General features: G+C 48.7%; 1 protein-coding gene across 1 annotated transcript; it reads right to left on the bottom strand.

Moving 5' to 3' along the window:
- Window positions 1-2,178: 2,178 nt before the first annotated feature.
- Window positions 2,179-7,979, bottom strand: LOC139370819 (proline-rich transmembrane protein 3-like). The gene is made up of 4 exons (XM_071110606.1): window positions 7,875-7,979; window positions 4,761-5,777; window positions 4,540-4,641; window positions 2,179-4,413 (listed from the first exon to the last, which is right to left on the bottom strand). Exons 2-4 carry the CDS (start codon window positions 5,731-5,733, stop codon window positions 2,471-2,473), a joined length of 3,018 nt encoding a protein of 1,005 aa, XP_070966707.1. The 5' UTR covers window positions 5,734-5,777; window positions 7,875-7,979; the 3' UTR covers window positions 2,179-2,470.
- Window positions 7,980-13,781: the final 5,802 nt, after the last annotated feature.

A 13,781-nucleotide genomic window follows, 5' to 3' on the forward strand; every position in this document is an offset into this window, starting at 1 on the left:
GCAGTCGACTTGCTGCTCCTCACCAGCTGCAACAAGTGGCCATCGTCTGCATTGTGGGAGGCATTATTTGGCACAACTAATCATTCTAATGTTTTCGTTTGACCCAAGCGAACGGGACCAGAGACATGACTAATCAGGAAGCAACTTTGCCGCGAATAATATGTATACGGTGGCTACAGAAGCAGTGGCCGGACATAGAATAAAGCATTTGAGTGGCATTATGCCAGTCCTGTGAATGTGGTATAATGACCAATGTGAATAGAGGCTCATTTTTTAAATAAGTAAAAGTTAGTGAGCTTCCATGGAGGAAACGTCACCTGTTGTGTGACATGGCAGCCTTGGTATGGTACAACAAACATCACATCTCTGCGTGACCTATTCACAGAGAAGCCACAGTGAGTTGGCATCCGGAACAGGGGAAGAACAGGAGACCCATCACCTGCACAAGACAGAAATACCTCAGACTCACCCCCAACTCATTTGGGACTCAGAATTTACCTGCATCAGCTAGATCAGTGTTTAATATATATTATATATATATAATGTGGAGCTCTCCCCCTTTGACCTTAAAGGTCATTGCTTTGCTGCTGTTACTGATGGCCCCATGCCCTGGAGTTTAGCATCCAACTGGTGCCATTCTGGGAAAGAAAACGAATAAACAGGATCTGTCAAGGCTCAAACATTTTCCTTCTTTAAAGGGGCAATCTGTGATTCAAACAACAAAGTGTGGCACCATGCCACTTTCTTGGTAAACAGCTGAGGTATGGCAAGGGACCAGGGCTGGATTACCAAACAGGCACATAGGGCACGTGCCGTGGGGCCTCCTGTGCCTGGGTTCCCGACCTCTGAGAGATCCCCAGATAGCAGGGCCCTCCCCCCCAGATAGCATATGAACACATCCGTTGAGGGCCCCCTGGATGTCGGGTCTTAAGCCCTGGCAAAATGTGTAGAATTGGAGGAAATTTGCTTTAAACTGCACCATTTTCTCTCTGCCTCATAGCAAAATGTGTATAATACCATGAGATTAGCTATAAAACTGCCCATGGCAAAATACTGTATGTAGAATTGCAGGAAGTTAATTCCAAACAAAGTTTTTTTTTAAATGTAACCAGTTGTGGGTGACACTTCGAAAATACATTTTTCTAACGTTATTTATTTGAAATTTAGCAGGAGAAACTCTTGAGATGCATCATCTCTTTTTCAAGTGTCCCACATTTAAAACATCTAAATAAAAAATACTTAGTGACAAGAATAATATGGCTGACCATCCATCTAATGACTGACCATCCATGAGATCAAAATGATAGTTCTAACCAGGTGTTGAAGCTTTACAACATTTTAGTATTAGGCTACATGATTTACAAACAAATTGAGTAAAACAAGCATATATTGTTGGTTCTGATGGGGTCGAAGCTCATGTATCAATTCCAGATTGCCCCTTCATTTGGAACACAATTATTTTCGTGAAAAAACATGTGGCCTTGTGACTTACCTTGAGATGCAGGTTGGTCGGCCTGATAACCAGCCTCAAATGCAAATGTCAGCGATCCGTTTTGAGTCTTAATGCTGTTAGATTCGGCCGATTCATCGTTGGTGCTACCAAGGCCTACACTTCTCAGTTGGACTTTATTACCAACTGTAAGCCTCCCGGAATGGACATTCAATTTTGGCATCTTTTGGCACGGGAATGCTTGAGTCTTGTGGGTCCGGCTTAGAACAGAGCTCAGTGTCGCTGTCACCATAGAGTACAATAAAGGATGTCTCCACGACATCCCACTTGTCATCGTTTTTCACATGCTGGCGCACACAAAATTTGGTGTAATCAAGCTAGTTTGTATGAACAGACTGAGGGCTCTGCTAGAAGTTGCCCCACCTTTAAACCGCTTTCCTAATTGATGTTGGAGCCCAGTGTGGCAGACCCCGCACCTCTCCAAAACCTGTACAGTATGTGTTTCCTTCGTAGGGGTTGGGTTAAAAGCAGAAATCAAATTTCGGGTTGGCCTTTGTGTGCAATTGACCAATACAGTGATCTTAATCGTACTCTTTTACTGAAATTCATAATGAGATGGTAAAAACATCACAATGAACATTATAACTTTATAATACAAAAAAAGAGTAATAAGTAGACTTCTTTAACTGAAATATTTATTAAGAGAACATCGAGTTAAAGTACAGTAAGTGAATTTAACATAGAGAGCTGATAAACAACACTGAATATGTTTATATCTTATATATTACTTTATTAAACTTCTGATGAGTGGTGCTGTTCCCTGGCCAAGTGTTCACTGTGGAACCACTCAAGTCCTTTTGTACTGATATGAAGTGACATGGGCATTTCGATGAGGTGATGATGACGTCACGGTCAGCTCATAGATCTGTAACATCATCACTGCAGCCCACACTGGACCAGTCATCCTCCTGAGGGAGCCCTGGCTTCTTCACCTTGTTTGGAACAATAGACATGTATATATCATTGTCTGGAACATCCTCCTGGTGTTTCAGGGTTTGGAGATGGCTGAAGGATCTGGTTATCAGAAGCCTCCAGTGGCTGTAGCTGGGGGTCCGGCTGTAGCTGTGGCTGGGGGTCCGGCTGTAGCTGTGGCTGGGGGTCCGGCTGTAGCTGTGGCTGGGGGTCCGGCTGCGGCTGGGGGTCCGGCTGTAGCTGCGGCTGTGGGTCCGGCTGTAGCTGCGGCTGTGGGTCCGGCTGTAGCTGCGGCTGTGGGTCCGGCTGTAGCTGCGGATGTGGGTCTGGCTGTAGCTGCGGCTGTGGGTCCGGCTGTAGCTGAGGCTGTGGGTCCAGCTGTAGCTGCGGCTGTGGGTCCGGCTGTAGCTGCGGCTGTGGGTCCGGCTGTAGCTGTGGCTCTAACTTAGGCTCTGCCTCAGGCAGTGCCTGCCGGTTTGCTCTGAAATGATCAGAAGTTGCAGGCCTGGAACCAGCCTCCACCTCCCACCTACAGCCAACATTAGAGGTGGGAGAGGTGGGAGAGGTGAGAGAGAGTGGCGTGATCTCACTGTCCGCCAGTGAGGTGTCAGTGTCAGCACCAGCTTGGTGGGTCCAGGTGGAAGAAGGTGGGGCTGTGAAGAGGCTGCCTACCCCTAGCAGGTGTCCATTGTCATTGTGGAGCGCATTGTCGATGCTGCGGCTGAGGTTGATCGGCGACTGGGGGAGCATGTCAAACTCTATGAGGGAGAGGATGCACTCGCGCTCACCCACCCGCTGCCACAGTAGGTGGGTATCACCGCTGCTGCTGGTAGTGGGTTCTCCACCCTTGTGATGAGATGGTGACATGGTGTCCCTCAAGCTGTGTGTGGTGGGGGGATTGTCATAGACACGTATGGAGTCACTGTCTGCTCCCGAGTGATGCTGCCCCGCCCAGTTTTTCGGTATGAGCTCTGCCCAGTTTTTCTCAAAACTCCTGAAAGGCCCTATCCGCAGGATTTTCCAAAACGATGATCTCTCTGGCATCCCTTGGCCATGGTCGCTCCTGGCACGGCTCCTCCGAGGGGTCCAGAACACCCAGGAACCCAGCACCAGCATAGAGAAGCCCCAGAACAGCTCCAGCACCCGTGCCCAGAACTGCCCCAGCCACCAGCCCCAGCCAAAGCGCCTCCAGTCCCCCAGCAGCCCATAGAGCCAAAGCAGGCTGTAGATCTGCAGGCCGGAGCACAGCACCCCTAGGAGGGCACACACTGCCGTCACGCGTCTTGCCCGCTCCTCAATCCTCTGAGGGGCCCCCCACTGGTGTATGGGAGTCTTGGAGAAGGGCTGCAGGTGGGAGAGTGACTGAGTGAGAATGCCCAGGCAGAGAGTCAGGCCCCAGCAGAGAGAGAGGCTCTGTAGAACCAAAGGAAAGGCATGGGACAGTGTTGGGGAGAGCAGGTCGGCTGCCAGCAGCAGGGTACAGTGTAAGACTGCCAGACTTCCCACCACACGAGGGCGCTGCATCGTTGGGGACAGCAGAATCATTGCCAGGGCAACCTGTGCCCACAGCAGCAGCAGCAGAGGCAGATTATAGAGGGCAGTGAGGACCGGCCGAGACAGGATCCGGCGTGTGCCATACGGGTCAGTGAGGAGGAGGACAGCACGCAGAGCCCCGGTCAGCAGCAACAGCCTATTGGCCAGGGTTAGTACATCACAGAGGGGGTGAAGCATATTAGACCGTCCAACCATTCCCAACACAGCCACACAGGACAGCAGCAGGAAGAGTCCAGCAGAGCCATAGACGTGGAGCTCCCAGGCGAAGGCCAGTGTGCGGCTCAGGTCCTCCCAAAGAAGGAGAGTGCCGTTGGTGCCAGTAGGGAACACGCAGCTGCCAAGACCCAGCACACAGGGGCCTCCATTCAGGTTCTGATGTGTTACGGGACCAAACACACCGTAGCGGACAGAGGGCGCAGGCCAGAGTTGACCCTTTGCTGAGAAAGTGAGGAAGGTGTGTGAGAAAAATAGAATAGTTTATAATCTCATCAAGTAATATAGAAAGCATATTAAGAGAAAGAGAAATTGCCCGACTTAGAACAACAACAAAAAGGACCATTTACTGTTTTCTTCATGTTGATGGATTATGTGTTTCACGTCAGGTGACGATTGTGCCGGCAACTCAGTTGATTGTATGTCAGGAAAGGATTGAGTTTGTTCCTTTTCTGAAAATAAAAATAATCATACACATAGAACTTATAGCAGAGGAAACACTTGGATATTTTGTGAGTAATTAGAAATATAAACAGAATTAGAAAATAGTCAACTCTTGTGCCACTCTTACCTTTTTGAAACTGTCCTGTCACAATGGGTGCTTGTTTGGGATTGGCTGATGACAGGGTGGAGGAGTGGGACAGTTTTCCCCGAGTGTCTCTGCTTATGGGAACCGCTGAGTCAATCACAAAAATGTATTTTAACACAACCACATCTTCTTCCTCATTCTCCTCCAGTGCTCCAAGCCCTTCTTCTTCGAGAGTGGCCTCTGTAATTGTGTCTTTAGGGGATTGGTGGGAGCTGTGATGAGTTAATGGGTTTGGAGAATTGTTTATTTCTGATGTCGAGTTGACAGTTGGCTCCGATTGTTTTGAGATCTCTACAATAGAATACGCAGGTTCCAGATTGAGTCCACTGTCATCGTCCCCTATGGGTGGCAAAGATAATTTAGACGTAGCTCTAAGTGTAAGCTTGGTCAGTGGGCTCTTGGCCGGTGAACGCACATCCTCTGACGTTTGTAAGCCAGCTGGTCCTGCTGTGCTGACGCTGTCTTGGGTCTGTTTTTGGGGCGTGGGAGGGGGGTAGAGAGAAGTAGGGATGGAGGAATGCATTTCAAGTTCCTTCGCTTTCTTCTCCTCATTTCCAGGCGCATAATTGATAACAAGTGTGCTGGCAGTTGTCTCTTGTTGACTTTCTATTATATCTGTGTCCCCAAGTCCACTATCATCCATAGACTCATCACTGCCATATGATGTGCCAACCAATGCCCCATCTAAGTCCTCCATACTTGTCATCCTGTTTCCTGGCACCTGCATACCGCTGGCGGGCAGAAGGATGTCTGTCCCTGTCTGTTGTGTTGTGGTAAGCTTGGGGGTTGTTGTACCCATGTTGGAGGTGGTGCTGAGGGAGTTAGAGAATAAAGGGAGTGGGACATGGTCATAGTTGATGGATGAGGGTGAGGTGGAGGTGGCCCTGATAATGTTTCCAGGTGAACAGTGAAACAGTGTGGCCAGCACCAAGGAGAGAGATAAGAGCCACACCATTGCTCAATGTAACCTTGAAGCAGCAATCATACCTTATAGAAGACCTGCAGAACAACAGAAAGGAAAACGTAAGTGAGGTGGCTAGAAGCTATAGGACATAGCAGCAGGCAGACAGGCATAGCACTCCATTTGGACAAAGTAACTATAATGGATAACATTCACTATCTGTGACACACTGACTATGAGTCTGGGAGTTGTTGTTCATGCTTAGGTAATGCGGTTTTCCAGGGAAATTTGCAGGTAAAGGGGTTAGTAGCATGACGTTTGTCAGGGTGAGCAGCAGGGCTGTTAAGTAGAAGCTTGTAAAGGTAAGCTAAGGGTAAAGTGTAAAACAGCTTCCCTCCTGATTATTAATCTGCACTTCCAATCCATTAAGAACCAATAAATCCCCTCGGTAATCCTGTGTGTGTGTGTGTTGTGTGTGTGTGTGTAACCGATGTGAAATGGCTAGCTAGTTAGCGGTGGTGCGCGCTAATAGCGTGGCATCACTCGCTCTGAGACCTTGAAGTGAATAACGATGCTTCGTGGGACGCAGTTGTTGATGTGTGCAGATGGTCCCTGGTTCGAGCCCAGGTAGGGGTGAGGAGAGGGACAGAAGCTATTGCCTACAGCTGCAAGTAGTCTGATCTGCTGAAGGTTTGCAGGTGTGTCCTTTTTGTCACATCCTTATTTGTTTTTTGCTTAACCTTCTCCCCAAGTTATTGCACAGGGAGGAAGTGTTTGGTGCACAATATTAGTGTTTCCTTAGTGCAATCTGACACCATCATAAAAATATGATGCCTAATTTCACTGGGATTTATATGAGGCATATGCAGACTGTGCATCTCTCAACAGACACACACAATACTAATATCCTCCTGTCTTACATATCGTCACATAATTTACTATTAGTTCAGCGGTCATCAAATTAAAGTTGAAAAACGTGCCCTTTGAGTTGACAAAATGTAGCTAAACTTACACAGTTGGGTCATTTCACAAATGTTTTGAGAAGTGTAACTTGCTATAAAAAAAAACCCACATTGATTTCACCTAATTCTAACGTTCTGTCATAAAGAGCGCATGTTCAACCTCATTAAAAAAAATGGTTTCCCGTTTCAAAAGGTTAAATAAAATAAAGTAGTACAGTAAGTGCCTATTAAGTGACAAATGAAGTAACAGGGTTGACCGTAACAGGGTAGACCGTATTAGGGTTGACCGTAACAGGGTACACCGTAATAGGGTTGACTGTAACAGGGTTGACAAATTCTTAAATAAGCCATAAATCCCCTCGTGACAAGGGGAATGGAAGCTTGTTGTGTGCAACAGGGAGGGGCAATTGAATGCAAGCTTCACAAAAATACAAAGAAAAGTTACAACATTTCTAGCCTATCTATGGGTAGCAGGGTTGATGTCTTATGCTGCTCCCACTCAGTGTTACAAAACACCAGAAAATGGCCAGAGAGACTAGAACCACCTGACCTGCTTTTACATTATGACTTGACTACTAGATGTTCAACGTTAATTTTGAAAAATAATAAAAAGGAATAGTTTCACCGTATTAAAATGAGAGGTCATGTCACGTAACAGGGTTGACCTTGAAATGAGGGACAGGCGTAAATGAATCACTAATCACATGAAATAAATAATTATCTTAAGAAATAACTTTGTGAAAGTAACAAAATAACTAGGGCTTTACCATGATGGTGAAAACTTCGATACATTTTCAGGTTAAGTATGTTAAAATCTTCCTAGAAGTCAGAGAGGGTGTATGGAGGGCCATGACAAAATGCTGAATTTTGGCACTTTAGCAAGTCTTTAGTCATATTTAAGATGTATTGAATTGTCCATGTGGTCTATATTAAAGGGAAGTTCATTGAATTAAAATGCAATGGTGCACAATTTCTACTTAAAATATCAAAGGGACGCACAAATGGCGCACATTTCGTAGATCAACACAGTTGTAACGATTAATGGTACATCACACACTCTTTTCCTCTCTGCACTTGCAGCATCTCTACCTCAATGCATGGTATGCCTGTTCTGTTCTCTGAGAACATCTAGGCCTCTTTCACTAACTTTGAGGCACAGTAACAGATGCTTTAATGTACCAGTTGAATTTCCCTCAAAAGCAATAAAAAAAAGACAATCCTTTTAAAGCCTACCTGTGATTCTTTAGACCTCTGCTTCACATTTGTTGTGTTGTTGGGTAGCATACTGGCTTTCCCTTTTCTCCTGTTGGTCTCATGGGTCAAGTGTAGCCATTTGTAGTTGTCCTGTTTGGATTTGTTAGAGTGATGCTCAGAGTCTCTTGCTCCTATACAATATCACAGCTGTGTTCTGTAATCTCATTAGTCAAGGATTACATTAAGATCATTAGATTGACACAAAGCTACCAGCAGTGCACGAGGACAGTAGAGAACAAAACACACACAGACACAGGTGCATAAATGTAGAGAAATAAGATTAGTTATATTTGTGTATTATTTACTGTATTTCAGTGTAGTGGGAGGGTTTGGGATAATGTAAGCAGAAGACGGATGTATACAGAGTTTATTTCACAGTATATGTAAATATGAGAAAATACTCATAAGAGTGTAATACCGAGTTGGGGTGGTTATAAGAGTGTAGAGTTTTCCACTAATGTCTAGGTGTGTTTGAGAATGTTTGTATGTACAGTACCAGACAAAAGTTTGGACATGCCTACTCATTCCAGGGTTTTTCTTTATTTTTACTATTTTCGACATTGTAGAATAATAGTGAAGACATCAAAACTATGAAATAACACATATGGAATCATGTAGTAACTAAAAAAGTGTTAAATCAAAATATATTTTATATTTGAGATTGTTCAAAGTAGCCACCCTTTGCTTTGATGACAACTTTGCACACTCTTGGCATTCTCTCAACCAGCATTATGAGGTAGTCACCTGGAATGCATTTCAATTAACAGATGTGCCTTGTTGAAAGTTAAGTTGTGGAATTTATTTTCTTCTTAATGCTTTTGAGCCAATCAGTTGTGTTGTGACAAGGAATGGGTGGTATACAAAAGATAGCCCTATTTGGTAAAAGACCAAGTCCATAAATAAGTAAAGAAAAATGACAGTCCATCATTACTTTAAGACATGAAGGTCAGTCAATCTGGAAAATTTCAAGAACTTTTCAAGTTTCTTTAAGTGCAGTCGCAAAAACTATCAAGCGCTATGATGAAACTGGCTCTCATGAGCACAGCCACAGGAAAGAAAGACTGAAGGTTATGTGAGCTATTTGGATCACTCCAATATATTGGTTTCACTAGGCGACGAACCCCCTTCATAAACCTGGAGACCAAGGGATGGCGCCCCACTGGCCTGTCCATCCACCCTACATGGCAGGCAGATATAGTGGCCAAATACTATCTCAGTGTAGAGGCTGTCAAGTCCTCTTCCAAGCGAGACTGCAGGTATTAGAGGACATATTACACCCCACATGACTGGGGCACAACCAAATACCAGTGCACCAAGAGCAGAACAACCGCCAGCGCAACTGTTATACCACGGTTGTAGCCAGCGCCCTTGCGCTCTGCATGGTGTTCATTACACCCTCCTGTAGTCCTAACATGGACCATTGACTGAGGCGGTGCGGCCTCGGATGCCACAGAGTTCCCCCGGCCTGAGACAGCAGGTCCGGTCTCAGGGGAAGTTGCCAAGGTGTCCCAGACAACAGCGACAGGAGAAGGCTGAACCAGGGTTGTCTGGGCCAGTATGGGGCCACCAGAAGCAGACGATGCTCTGCCAACCTGGTCCTGTCCAGCATAGCCTGGATCAGGGGAAAAGGGGGGAATGCGTAAAGATCCAGCCCTGGCCAATCGTGAGCCAGAGCATCCAAGCCCTGGTGGCTCCGACATGGAGTACCACAGGGGGCAGTGCACATTGTCCAGGGAGGCAAACAGGTCCACCTGCGCCCTCCCAAACTTGTCCCACAGGTGCTGCACCACCTGGGGATGTAGGCTCCAGTCCGAAGGTGGCGGGCCCTCCTTTAAGAGCATATCCGCTGCCACATTCAGGATGCCAGGTATGTGTGCTACACGTAGAGACACTAGACATCCCTGAGCCCAGAGAAGGAGCTCCAATAACATAACATGGAGGTAGTGCGACCGCAGTCCACCCTGATGGTTGATGTAAGCCACCACTGTGGTGTTGTCCGTTCTCACCAGGACATGTCTTCCCTTCAGATGTGAAAGGAAAGACTGCAGGGCCAGTAGTATAGCTCAGAGCTCTAATGTATTGATGTGCCTTCCGCTCCAAGGGGGTAGCCAACAGCCGCTGGCCGACCTGCCCTTGGTCACCCCCCCCCCCCCCCCCAGCCGAACTGGGAGGCGTCTGTGCTGACCAGCTCCCGGTGGCACATCCTCAGCGTCTCCACCCCACCTGAGAGAAAGGAGTGGCAGCCCACCTCAACAATGCCAGGAGGCACTGTGCAGTCACCCGCAGCTGGCGGAGACGGTGGTGCTTCGGGTGCAGTGGGTGGAAGTTGAACCACCGTTTGAGAGGCCAGAGATGGAGCAGGCCCAGGGGAATCAACAGGTGTTGGCAGGTTGAGGCAAGATAAGATCGCCTGAACCCTTCTGGTGGGCAGTCGTGCTCTCATGAGAACTTAGTCCAGTTCCATGCCAATGAAGGCCACCCTCTGGGTTGGCGTCAGACGACTCTTCTTGTCGTTTACAGTAATGCCAGCCCGCCGACGTGGGTCAGGAGCATGTCTCTATCTGACAGGACCTGGGTCCTGGTTGGGGCACTAATCCGCCAATCGTCCAGGTAATTGAGGATCAACAACCCTCGGGACGTGACAGGTGCCACTTTGTGAAAGTGCGGGATGCCAAGGAGAGGCCGAAGGAAAGAATCATTAATTCGTAAGCCCTCTCTTCGAAAGCGAATAGCAGGTACTGCCAATGAGCTGGGTGAACAGGAACATGGAAATACGCATCCCTCAGCATCACAAACCACTGGTCCCTGGACATGGCCTGCAACACGCGGGCTGGGGACAGCATGTGGAACCAGTACCTTTAAGTACACATTGAGGTTGCGGAGGTCCAGAATCAGTCAAAACCCTCCATCTCTTTTTGGCACCACAAAATAAGTGGAGGAGAACTCACCTAGATGTTCTGAACTCTCGATCCTGTGGATGGTACCCTTGTCCATGAGTGAGGAGATCTCCAGCCGGAGGGCTTTCTTCAGGGGGTCGACCACCGTGGTGACACAAAGAACCCTGAAGGACCGGGTCCGGCACCGGAATTGGAGTTGGTACCCCTCAAGCATTGTGGACAACACCCATGGGGACTCTACACACTCCTCCCACTTTGCCCTTTGTGACCAGGAGAAGCGGCCGAGGCCGGGGAAGGGTATGTCAGGGGTCCTGCTGGGGCTCGCTTTTCCTCTGGCGCCCAGAGTCCCCCCTGGGTCCCCCAGGCACGTCCCTTTGGCAGTGATGGTTGACAGGTTGTTGTTCCACCGCACACTGTTCCACCGCTGTCGTTCCTCAGCATGAGGCATGGGGCAGGAGAGGGACCCCACCGTCGTTCGGGTGCTGGTGGGTGGACTGTCTCAGGGTCTCCCGGTCCCTGCAAACCTTATCGGTCTGCTCCAGAATGTCATTAACCCCTATGCCAAAGGTCAGCCCTGGGGGGATGGCGAGAGTGACAGACGGGATTGGGCCAGCCAGAGATGGCGTCGGGAGGTAACCACCTGCGCCATGGCCCGTCCTTTGGAGTGGGCCACATCCCTCTGGAGCAGGGAAAGCAGGCGAGACACCTCCATTGCTTCCTGGAGGAGCTCCTCTGTGCCCCCCTGGATCTGGGGCAACAGAGTCTGCAGGTAGGTAAGGCGGCCAAGAGAGCAGAGGGACCCACATGTGGCTTTCATGGTCCGGGAGGACCATGGCAGCTATCATGGCCCGGGAGGACCATGGCAGCTATCATGGTATCCACGGTCGGGTACTCCCGGAAGATGAGTGACTCTGCACCCGCCACAAAACTCCATGGTCCAGTCCCTGCTGTGAGTCAGAAGCGCCTCCTGGCAGAGGCCCAGCTCTCCTGCAAGGCCTCGCGGAACTCAGCAGAAATGGGGACAGATGGAGAGTCATCACTGTTCACCAGTTTGATGTCCAGTGCAGTGGCTACCTGAGTGAGTAGGCCCCTCATAGCCCCTCAAGCTGCTGGGGGCGATGAAGCCACACCGCCGGCTTCTGATGGCCTGTCAGCCTGGTAGCCCTGCTCACGGTGGTGAACAGTGCCAGTATCGTCCCCCAGAAACAGCCTATCACTGGCCAACAGGGAACAGCTGTCATTGCCATCGAAGCTATCAACCTCCTGACGCAGGGCATGCGCCCTCCGTTCAAGGTGGTCCCAGCGGTCCGACTTCTGCCCCCGTCCAGGACTGGCAGCAGATGGGCTCTGCTCCGGCACGCTTCCTGGGAGGGGTAGTGGGCCCAGTAGAGGGACTAACAGCTTGCAGGCACACCACTCCTGAGGGAGGGAGTTCGTCCCCAGCCTGAGCCCGAGCCTGGCCGACCCACTCGCGCATGGCCCCCAATCGCGCCAGGCGCAGGCTTTCTGAGAACACCACACAAAACTGGCATCCAGTAGGGCGCTCCACTGCCCTCACCGCATGGCTCAAACTCAGGCAGTGCATACACGAGGTATGCGGATCTCCAGGGGGGACGCCACCATCACACCTGTCACAAAGGGAAGCCATAAACTCAGCCAAGCCAGCAAGGCCACGGAGCAATGGTCCGACGCCCTGGGAGAGCTTGTCATGACCCGCTTGGAGGAATAGGAACCCGGTGAGGGATCAATTACCCAGTTCCTCTGCAAATACAGGGAAGACCTGTGTGGGAAAAACAGGCAGACAAACAGCAACCAGGTAATGGATTTGATTGTGTTTTTTTGTGTTGTTTTTTTTACACCAACTGCAATATTACCTAGCTGGTTTAATATCCAAGCAGTAAATACCGCACCATATGATGGAGTAACTCCGTTAAGGAACTCCAAAGTTAATGTCTCAATGTAGTGGAGCCCACCACAATACTCTTACATTCTGCAGGGGAAAGAATAAGAAACAAAACTTGTAGGGTAATTAGCAGAGAACCCGCGCCACAGCATGTTAAGCAATTCACAACACACACAGAACAAGCCAGTCGGCAAGTTGTGTAAGGTAAATACAGTTTGTGGCAGCAAGAGCCACCAATATATAAAGGATGCACACTGAGTCGTAGTGTACCGCTAACAAAACACAAGCACGACAAACCACGGGCGGAAGATACAGATCAACCGTGAGCAGCGAGTGGAGCACCCAGGAGGAGGGGCTGGCCAAGTGGCCAGCTGCTCCACTGCAAACAGCCAGTGAGTATACTTCCACGCAAGATATTACACTTACCAGTGACTTACCAAGCGAACTTCAGAAAGTTTGTAACTCAAACCGTACGGACAGTCTATATATAGGAGCGGACCCCAGCCGTGACACAGGTGTACATGGGAGTAAATCTGTAAATCCTCACCTCGGATGTATCCCTCCGCCGCGGAGTGATACCAATATATTGGAGTGATCCAAATAATATATTTTCTCTGCTGCAAAGGATAAGTTCATTAAAGTTAACTGCACTGCACCTCAGATTGCAGCCCAAATAAATGCTTCACAGAGTTCAAGTAACAGACACATCTCAACATCAACTGTTCAGAGGAGACTGTGTGAATCAGGCCTTCATGGTCAAATTTCTAGAAGAAAAAAAACAATACTAAAGGACACCACTAAGAAGAAGAGACTTGCTTGGACCAAAATATGTTGCAGTGACTTGCCCAGGTTTGAGTTTCAGCATTGTCAAAAAGAAGAGTTTGGCGTTCGACTAGCCACGTGCGACATGCACACGCAGTTACAAACCTGCCAGAGTTAGCGGGATGCTGACAAGCAATATCCACCGTTGTAGTACGAATGAAGCCTGAGCTGGAATGGGAAGCTAACTGAAGATGACTATCTTTAGACACCCCTGTAGATCCAGCTTCACTCGAAGTATACCGCTCTGGTGACACTGTCAGCCAA

The sequence above is a fragment of the Oncorhynchus clarkii genome, chromosome 17 (genome assembly GCF_045791955.1).
Source record: "Oncorhynchus clarkii lewisi isolate Uvic-CL-2024 chromosome 17, UVic_Ocla_1.0, whole genome shotgun sequence".
NCBI lineage: Eukaryota > Metazoa > Chordata > Actinopteri > Salmoniformes > Salmonidae > Oncorhynchus > Oncorhynchus clarkii.